The sequence below is a fragment of the Cebus imitator genome, unplaced genomic scaffold (assembly GCF_001604975.1).
Source record: "Cebus imitator isolate Cc_AM_T3 unplaced genomic scaffold, Cebus_imitator-1.0 Scaffold72, whole genome shotgun sequence".
Classification (NCBI taxonomy): Eukaryota; Metazoa; Chordata; class Mammalia; order Primates; family Cebidae; genus Cebus; species Cebus imitator.
The window spans coordinates 6,661,103-6,669,901 of NW_016107387.1; the positions used below are offsets into that span (position 1 = coordinate 6,661,103).

Below are 8,799 nucleotides of genomic sequence, written 5' to 3' on the forward strand. Positions count from 1 at the left end.
GCAGAGACAGTGAAATCTCGAGCATGCATCTTCTCAGTGAGCCAGTCCACCTTCCTTCGGGTGTTGATGAAGATGACTGCCTGGGTGATGGTCAGGGTTTCATACAAGTCACACCATGTGTCCAGCTTCCATTCCTCTCGTTCCACATTGATGTAGAATTGGTGGATACACTCCAAGGTCAGTTCTTCCTTCTTGACAAGAATCTGAATGGGTCCCTCATGAACTTCTTGGTCACCTCAAGCACATCAGAAGGCATTGTAGCTGACAGTAAAGCTACCTGGGTGTTGCTGTTGAGCTTTTGGAATATGTCATAGATCTGGTCCTTGAATCCACGGCTTAACATTTCATCAGCTTCGTCCAGTACAAACATTTTGATGTATTTGGGAGCTAGAGAATAAAAAAAGCCAATATATAGTATATAATGAGGTAAATGTGTAATACATATACCCAACTTTCCTGATAACCGAGGGGCCAAGTAGTCTGCTCTCAGAATACAAAGACTGATCCTTTGCCGAGGACTTTCCTTCCTGGCCAGACAACAGCCCTGGGAAGTAGAACACTGCCTGGGCTGCGCTGCCAGGGAAGCCAGGCTCAGATGACACGCATGGGCCTCATCACAGAGCAACTCTTCAGGAATAACTTTGGCTTAAGCTGAAAGACTGGGAAGCATGCACGAGAGGAAGTGACCTAGGGGATTGTTGAACTGAATTACTTACACAGGTATCTCCGGTTAAGCATATCAAACACACGGCCAGGGGTTCCCACGATGATATGGGGAGCTTCCATCTGCAGCTTCTGCACCTCAGCACGAACATTGGTGCCCCCAATACAGGCGTGACAGGAGGCACCCATGTAGTCTCCTAGTGCCATGACCACCTTCTGTATCTGAGCCCAGAGAAAAACAGGTGCTCATATATTAGCTAACAACTGTGCCAAGCACAATTCTTAAATGTTTTTCACATATTTATTCCTAACCAACCACCCCGGGGGGTGTGCTCTATTAGTAATCTCACATTCAGCTGAGAAACTGGCAGAGGTTAAAATCCTTAAGATGGTGCTGTCAATAGTGGCAAGACAGGATTTCAACTCAGTCTGGTTCCTGAGTGTACTGTGATTCACAATAAGGCCGCTAAGATAATTCAGTGTCTTACTCTAGACATTCAGAACCCTTAACTTTCTGAAAGCTAATTTGACCAGCTGCCTCATCATGCAGCAACCAGGATCCTTTTTTTTTTTTTTTTTTAAACTGTTTTGTTCGTCATCCAGGCTGGAGTGCAATGGCACACAACCTTGGCTCACTGCAATCTCTGCTTCCCGGGTTCAAGTGATTCTTCTGCCTCAGCCTCCCAAGTAGCTGGGATAACCGTTGCCTGCCACCATGCCTGGCTAATTTTTGTATTTTTTGTAGAGATGGCATTTCACTATGTTGGCCAGGCTGGTCTAACTCCTGCCCTCAAGTGATCTGCCGGCCTCAGCCTCCCAAAGTGTTTGGATTACAGGAGTGAGAGACCGTGTCCAGCCAGCAACCAGTTTTATAAAACAGGCAAGGCCGGGCGCGGTGGCTCAAGCCTATAATCCCAGCACTTTGGGAGGCCGAGGCGGGTGGATCACGAGGTCAAGAGATCGAGACCATCCTGGTCAACACGGTGAAACCCCGTCTCTACTAAAAATACAAAAAATTAGCTGAGCATGGTGGCGCGTGCCTGTAATCCCAGCTACTCAGGAGGCTGAGGCAGGAGAATTGCCTGAACCCAGGAGGCGGAGGTTGCGGTGAGCCGAGATCGCGCCATTGCACTCCAGCCTGGGTAACAAGAGCGAAACTCCATCTCAAAAAAAAAAAAAAAAAAACAGGCAAGCACATTTATGTCTTACTGCACTCCTGCCATAGGACCCAAGCTACAAGGCATATTCACTCAGAGAAAAACTGAGACCCAAATGCCTTAGAACAGAACTCTGCTGTAACTTTTCCCACATTATCCACACCCAGAATAATCACTGCATCTGCCACAGAACGTATAATGCCCTGGGCCTCGATAAATACTCTGGTTTGAGACTAGTGTCTCAGCATAACCCAGGAAGAAGAGTCCAGCATTAGAAATGTATGTGCCCTAGAGACAAAACAGCTCTGCCCATTAAAGCCAAGGTGAAAAAAGACTGTCCATCTGCTCTGCCTAAAAGCACCACCACCAATGAGGTGTCTCTTAGCCCACTGTGAAGGTGCTTATTTAGAAAACAGCCACCAAACTTGCCCAGCCAGCCAGGCTCCACCCAAGAACCTTCCCATTTGACTCAGAAAATAGGTGGAGGAAGTGATGGTTTTGTTTAGGCAGGAAACAGCTTCTAATTAAGCCAGCAGATCAAGAGCATTAGGGCGCCCATCTCTTCCTCCCAAACTGGTGATCAGAAGTAAACTTCTGGTACTTGGATTATGCCCATCATCCCTAAGTCAGCCCTTTAGGAGGGAAAAGCCACTCTTACCTGCTGAGCCAATTCTCGAGTGGGTGCTAGGACCAAGGCCTGGGTGGCCTTTAGATCTAATTCAATCTGCTGCAGAATCGATATGGCAAATGTGGCCGTTTTCCCAGTCCCAGATTGGGCTTGAGCGATCACGTCATAACCTAAACAAATAAATTAGGAGTTAAACGTGGTGACGAGCACATACTTCGGGATATCCAAGCCCTAGGTTAACGAGATCAGTGAACCAAGCATTTCGTGCTTCACAAGCTACCTTACCCCATCAACAGTTACACAATGGGAAACAGTTCAGAAACAAGGACAGGTTATTAACTCATCTAGTATTGCACACCAAGCTAAACTAGAAGTACGGCTGTACAAGCAAGTACAAGGTGGCTATAATACCATCTCTTTTAAGGAAACCTGTGTGTCCAAGGCATGAACCAGGCATAGGCACAGATCAAAAGCCAAGCTGGGATGAACAAGGGGTTGCTTTATCCCTGGCTGATATGAGATGGGCACCACCAACCAGATGCCACTTTACCCAGGTCAGGGACAGTCCAAAATGTCTTCAGGGACTGAGAGGTCTCACCCTTGATACAAGGTAGAATGGCTCGCTGCTGGATGGCAGAAGGCTTCTCAAAACCATAGGCGTAGATGCCACGGAGAAGGGACTCCGAGAGATTCATGTCATCAAAGCTGTCAACAATCTCATTCCAGTTACTCTATGGGATGTAAAAAAATTAAAGTTTTAAGTGGTGGAAAAGGTGGGGCTGTGCTATGGTCCCAGAGCAAACAGGATCTAGTGTCTACTAACAAGGCCTCAGAGCTCTCAACTCCTCCTCCCTTTAAGGAAACCAGCTGCTTCTAGATGGTCTGGGTGATCGATCTAAAGGGCCACTCTAAGTCTATACAACTCTTTTAAGACTGAGAACTGTAATGGGGGAGGACAAAACTCCATTTGTCCACTCTCACCTCAATGACGCCTTCGGGCTCCATCCCATCAGGGCCATTGTCTCTGGATCTGTTGGTTTAAAGCACAGGTTTTGTTCCCTGCCCCACCAAAGCACTAACAGCCGGGCTCCTTCTGTCAGCGGTGGCCAGCATGCTGTCAACGTGCTCTCCCAGATCCAACTCCTACCAGTTCCCAAAAGGTACCCAGAGGAGGAGTTCCTACAAAACTTAATGAGGTCTTTGCCCCATGCAGGCAGCAGCTCAGGCTAGGCCACCCCCGACATAATGGGGTAACCCCCTTCTGTAGAGTCAGACTGGCAAGCGTGCCGCCGTGCTCACGGTGCCCAGAGGTGGTGCTTGCCGCCAGGTCCACGTGGGCCCGACCCAGCCGCTTAAAGCCCAAGCGCGTGCACCTCCCACCACAGCACCAGCGCGCCGGAAGTCCCGCCCTTCACCTCCCAGATCGAAGGGTAGGACATCCCCTTCCCCCCACGTCATCCCGCCCGCGCCCTCCCCCACTCCCTCCAGCCGAACCCCCCCCTCACGTTGCCCGGATGTGGGAGGCCGCGGGCGGTGGCGGCCTCGCGCACAATGAGCCCAAGCCGAGCTAGCAAGGGGGGAGATTGCACAACACTTAGAAGCGAAGCCGACTGGGGGAGGGGAACGCCTCAGGCCACCATGTGCTCGCTCCCTCGACCACCCGGCGTTGTCTCCCACCCCTCCATGGTACAATCCACATCCCGCCCGCCCCCGTCGCGAAGTCGCATCGCCCTCCCATACCTCAGGCCGCTCACCCCCGAAGGAAAGTGGACCTGCCCATCCGCAGTTTGCCAATAGCCCGGCTTGTGCGGCAAAATGGACCCGCCCGCCCGGCGCCGGGTGGGCTCCTGGTGCCTCACGCGGCCGCTCCTCGGGGTTAGGCTCAGTCCTGACCGTCAAGAAAACCAGCACACTGAACGGCCGATTTCTTCTCCCCGGCCCTTATTTTAGCCGCGACGAAGCGGCTACATTTGAGGACTCGGGCACCCCCGCCTCCGGCGAGTGGTACCGTCAGAATCCTCCGGAACCCCGAGAGCCGTCCCTCCCCCGGCAAAGGGAGGCAACCGGACCTGCCAGCTCTGGGCCACACACAGTGGGGGCCGCCCCCACCTTCCTTTCCCACGCCAGGTCGCGACCCCGTCTCGCCACTCAACGCCGGGACTTCGCAGACGGCACCGCCTCCATGCGAGACCTCGTAACAAACCTCGCACGCCTGACCCTAGCCGGGCTGTCCCTACCCTCAGCCTCGACTCTAGTGGCAGCGTCGGCCATGGGATCTTCCCCCTCGCTCCCCTAGGACGGATTCCCCCCGGCTCAGTTTCCCCCGCAACCCTGGTGGGCCTCTCAGCTCCCCCCGGCGGACCCGTAGGAAAGAGTAAGGTAAGCAGCCACAATCTCTTGCAAATGCCTTTCTTACCGGGAATCCTGACTCGCAGACATGATCCTTAGAAACTAGGGCGGAGTGCCCGCCTATCGACAACTTATAGAGCGCCCGACCCCGCCCCGGCCATCGCATTGGCTTGACCGCCCTGACTCCGCCTGCCGGAGCTCAGCAACACGGCGTGACGTTAGTTCCTAGGGGCTCCGACACGCAGCCACCATTGGGTAACTCAGACGCCTATCAAGGTGAAGGCCCGCCCCGTAGCCTTATTGGCTGGAGGGCCCGCCTTTCTCGCCGGTACGGAAGTGACATATAGGAGTCAGGCCTCGAGGCTTGGCAGCCATCTTGGGGCCCTGCACTCTCACACGTGCGGAGGCGACAGTGCCTTAGTCATGTGGCTCAGTAGGCCCTATCACGCAAGGGGGGCGAGGTCTCAGCCTCCAGGGGCTTCCGGGCTCCAGGGGTGATCACTTCCCTTTACTTCTGCTCCAGGTCTCCACTGAACTCAAATGTTTGCTTTCCCCTGCAGCAAAGATGGATTCTACACCGCCTGGACGTGTTCTACGTGTACCAGGGATGAGGAATCAAGAGTGATATCCTAGGGATGGGAGGATTCCCCTGACTGGAGGGTGGAGGAGGGATGGAAGAAAACTGTAAAGAGCTTTGGGGTACTGTCATGAATCCCGGCTGGTTCCCCCTCCCCAGTCCCTTGTGTCCAGTTCCCCAGCTTCCCTTTAGGGCACCCTTATTTTTGAGGCTTACCTACTTTACCTTCATCCTGCCGTCTGCTCCCATCTGGGGAATTTGTTTGGGTGATAAAGACATGGTGTTGGCACTGCCCGAGCCAGGGACGCAAAGCTGACCCCTTTAATCTCAAGCGCCAAAATAGGTTATAGCTAACAGCACTGGCTGGAACTAAGCATTTGAGGCCCTTTAAGGAAGACCACCACTTAAGTATCAACAAAGGATCCTTTATTGACCAGAGCAGGACCGTGGCATTTATATATATATATAAAAAAAAGTTCGAAGATCTGGCAGGCAGTGATCCCTTTGCCCGCCCACCACCCCCAGCACTGATTTCCTGCTCCTTGCATGGGGAAGGGGGAGGATGACTGCCCCACCTAGGCCACAAGGCCACACTCCCCTGCAAACAGAGGAAGAAAGGGGCTTTTCTGTAGTTCCCCCTGCTCATCAGAAATCAACAAGTATTCTCTCAAAGAAAAAAAAAATACAGAAATCGAAACATTTAAATATGAAAAACCAAAGGGAACTGAGGGAGAAGAGGCAAGAGAGGAAAGGGACTGGAGTTTCTTGGGAAGGGACTCCCACGTCCCCCTGCCCATTAACGGGCTTGGGGCCTGGGGTACGAGGCTCACACAGTGAGTTTGCAGTGACACAGCTCCTTGTAGATCTGCCGACGAAGTTTGGGCATGTCCTGCTGGGTGAAGCTGAATGGCTGGGACAGGGCCAGGTGCTTGCAGTACTGGGTGTTAACAAAGCAGGCCATGAGAAACCCCCACCCCATGTCAGGACCCGTGCTATACATTTCATATGACATGTGTTTCCCATCTTTCAGAGAACATCCCCATTCACATACAAAGGGAGCCAGGGTCCCATAGCCAATGGTTCAAAAACAGCCTGACCCTAAACGCTAGTGTTCTTACTTGGTATGATAGAATGTTTTAGACAGAGAAAATACACTGAGATGGAGGTTAGCAGGCAACTCTATCAAGGCCAGAGACCCAGGCCCAATGTGGGATGGAGAAGCTCAGAAGAGAACCAGTGAAGCCAGGGTTTTGGTGTTCTAAAACAGATTACTTCCTGCTCCACAACTGGCTGTGAGGCAAATGAGGGAATGCAAAACAGCCTCCCAACTCTTTAACCCAACTTTCACAGCTAGAGAAGGTGGCACCATCTGCTTACCTGCAACACAAAAGCGCCACAGTCACTGTCATTATTCTGCCTGGCCACATTCTAGAGAAGAGAAGGAAAGCGGACACTTCACATGGAGACTCCTGGGGCTGGGACTCAGTATCTACCCTCTACCACTATCCCCTCCAACCATACTCCTCCATCAGGAAACTCACCATTTTGAAGTAACCTTTCCAGCCCTGATGGAAATCAAGTCGGTCTTTCTTTACCGCCTCTGCCTGTAGATACTTGGCAATATGCTATGTGGATGGGAAAAAGAGAAAGTGATGCCTCAAGTTCCGCAATTGAACTCAGTATGGTGGGTACAATGGTACCAGACACCATGCCCAGGTTGCCCCTCGGAGACCCAAAGCCCACCCTTCTTCCTGCAATGCCTTGCCACTGTACCCCGCCACTCCATTTTGTCCATCTCCCTCCTACCCCCTCAAACCTTAGGGCAGCGGCGGTTTAGGGTACGCTGCGAGTCAAAATACGTAATGGTGCGTCGCCTCACATCAACAGAAATGAGGGACCAATGCACCTCCAGGTGGATGGGGATTAGCAGGAGCTCCTTATTGAAGATGTCCACCTAGAGAGAGTGCCACAGGTCAGGTACAACACACACAAGTCCTGCCTTTTGCCATGAAGATTCTAGAGAGGAACAGAGACATAGGCAAGGGAACCCAGTGAAAGAACAGAAGACCCAGGCCCTAGATTGTGGGCAAGCTCAGGATCTGCATATTTCAGCTCTTCAGGGTAAAGGAGGAGGGTCGGACAACTGAGGTGATGTCAGAATGAACACTTGAGAGCCCATGATGAGCCAGGTGCTTTTCACACATTAAAGGGAGAAGCACTTAGTAGCTTAGAACCCAGGCCCAGGACTCTGGAGCCTGCCAGCATTCAAATACAGCTCCTTCATTTACTGGCTTATGACTGTTGGCAACCTACTTAATAACCTTCTATACCTCAGTTTCCTTATCAGAGAGTGAAAGTAATAGTACCTACACCTCATCCATTTGTTATGAGGATTAAACTAGTGAATATCCATAATACACTTAGAACAAGGCACAGCACAAAGTAAATGCTCAGTTAATGGTCAAAACAATCCTACCAGGAAGTTCTCACATTCAACAGATGAGGAATTGCAGCTTGGAAAGTAGTGACTTGCTCAAAGTCATAAGAGAAAGAAATGACAGAAGTGGGACTCAAACTCAGTAGGGAAGGCGGCCAAGATGTTTTTCACTGTATGTCACCCTTCCTTCTTCTGAAAGAAGTGGGCCCACCAGATCCTTGAGGGGGTAAGCTCTTGAATGTGAGGACTGCAATTAAGGAATGCAGGAGCCAATCATCCTACCTAACTAGAAATTTCCTGGCCTTTGAATGGGAGGCCAGGAAAACCTGAGGAGAAAAGAACTCTTGATTTTCCTCACCCAACCGATTGCTCTCCCACTTTTCCCATAACATAAGCCAAAAACCTATACATCATCCTCTACTCCTATCTTCTTCTTTTCCCACATCCAAACTGTGGCAGAAAAAAGCAAATCTTTCCTACTATACTCTCACACCACAAAATACTTCTGTAACTTGTAGTCACCATGAAGTGTGTGAGGCTTTCTCTCCACCAACAACCAAACAAGCAATTCTGCAGTGAACACAGCTGGGTATCCCCCAATTCAATCCCAACACCATCTACTTAGAGATAACATATCACAGGTTTAGGGTTCAGTCTCACAAGGCTGCCCCCCAATTCTGATGCCAGTCCTAAGCCCACGTTGTTTTAGCTGTGCTTCTCACCAACTGGTTATAAATCAGTGTTCCCGGCCAGGTGCCATGGCTCACACTTGTAATCCCACCACTTTTGGAGGCCAAGGTGGGTGGATCACCTGAGGTCAAGAGTTCAAAGACCAGCTTGGCCAACATGGTGAAAACCCATCTCTATTAAAAATATAAAATATTAGCTGGAAATAATGACACGTGCCTGTAATCCCAGCTACTTGGGAGGCTGAGGCAGGAGAGTCACTTGAACCTGGGAGGCGGAGGTTGCAGTGAGCTGAGATCGC

General features: G+C 51.1%; 2 protein-coding genes and 2 non-coding genes across 5 annotated transcripts in view; all 4 read right to left on the reverse strand.

Moving 5' to 3' along the window:
- The window catches only part of EIF4A1 (eukaryotic translation initiation factor 4A1), a 6,750-nt gene extending 1,792 nt beyond the window's left edge, over nucleotides 1-4,958 (reverse strand). Inside the window, exons 1-6 of the mRNA XM_017531602.2 lie at nucleotides 4,865-4,958; nucleotides 3,430-3,478; nucleotides 3,047-3,179; nucleotides 2,479-2,618; nucleotides 717-885; nucleotides 278-387 (exon numbers count right to left, since the gene is read on the reverse strand). Of these exons, the coding sequence (XP_017387091.1) occupies nucleotides 278-387; nucleotides 717-885; nucleotides 2,479-2,618; nucleotides 3,047-3,179; nucleotides 3,430-3,478; nucleotides 4,865-4,887 (624 nt within the window). The 5' untranslated portion in view covers nucleotides 4,888-4,958. The remainder of the gene's footprint in view (nucleotides 1-277; nucleotides 388-716; nucleotides 886-2,478; nucleotides 2,619-3,046; nucleotides 3,180-3,429; nucleotides 3,479-4,864) is intronic.
- On the reverse strand, nucleotides 483-623 carry LOC119471766. The gene has a single exon (XR_005200849.1). It is a non-coding gene; the product is annotated as a small nucleolar RNA SNORD10 (small nucleolar RNA).
- Nucleotides 2,878-3,012, reverse strand: LOC119471762. Its single transcript, XR_005200847.1, has one exon. It is a non-coding gene; the product is annotated as a small nucleolar RNA SNORA48 (small nucleolar RNA).
- Nucleotides 4,959-5,778: 820 nt separating the features above from the next.
- Nucleotides 5,779-8,799, reverse strand: part of SENP3 (SUMO specific peptidase 3) — an 11,101-nt gene continuing 8,080 nt past the window's right edge. For both annotated transcript variants that reach the window (XM_017531601.1, XM_037739651.1), the window contains exons 8-11: nucleotides 7,191-7,328; nucleotides 6,916-6,999; nucleotides 6,752-6,802; nucleotides 5,779-6,311 (exon numbers count right to left, since the gene is read on the reverse strand). In XM_017531601.1, the coding sequence (XP_017387090.1) occupies nucleotides 6,201-6,311; nucleotides 6,752-6,802; nucleotides 6,916-6,999; nucleotides 7,191-7,328 (384 nt within the window). In that variant the 3' untranslated portion in view covers nucleotides 5,779-6,200. The remainder of the gene's footprint in view (nucleotides 6,312-6,751; nucleotides 6,803-6,915; nucleotides 7,000-7,190; nucleotides 7,329-8,799) is intronic.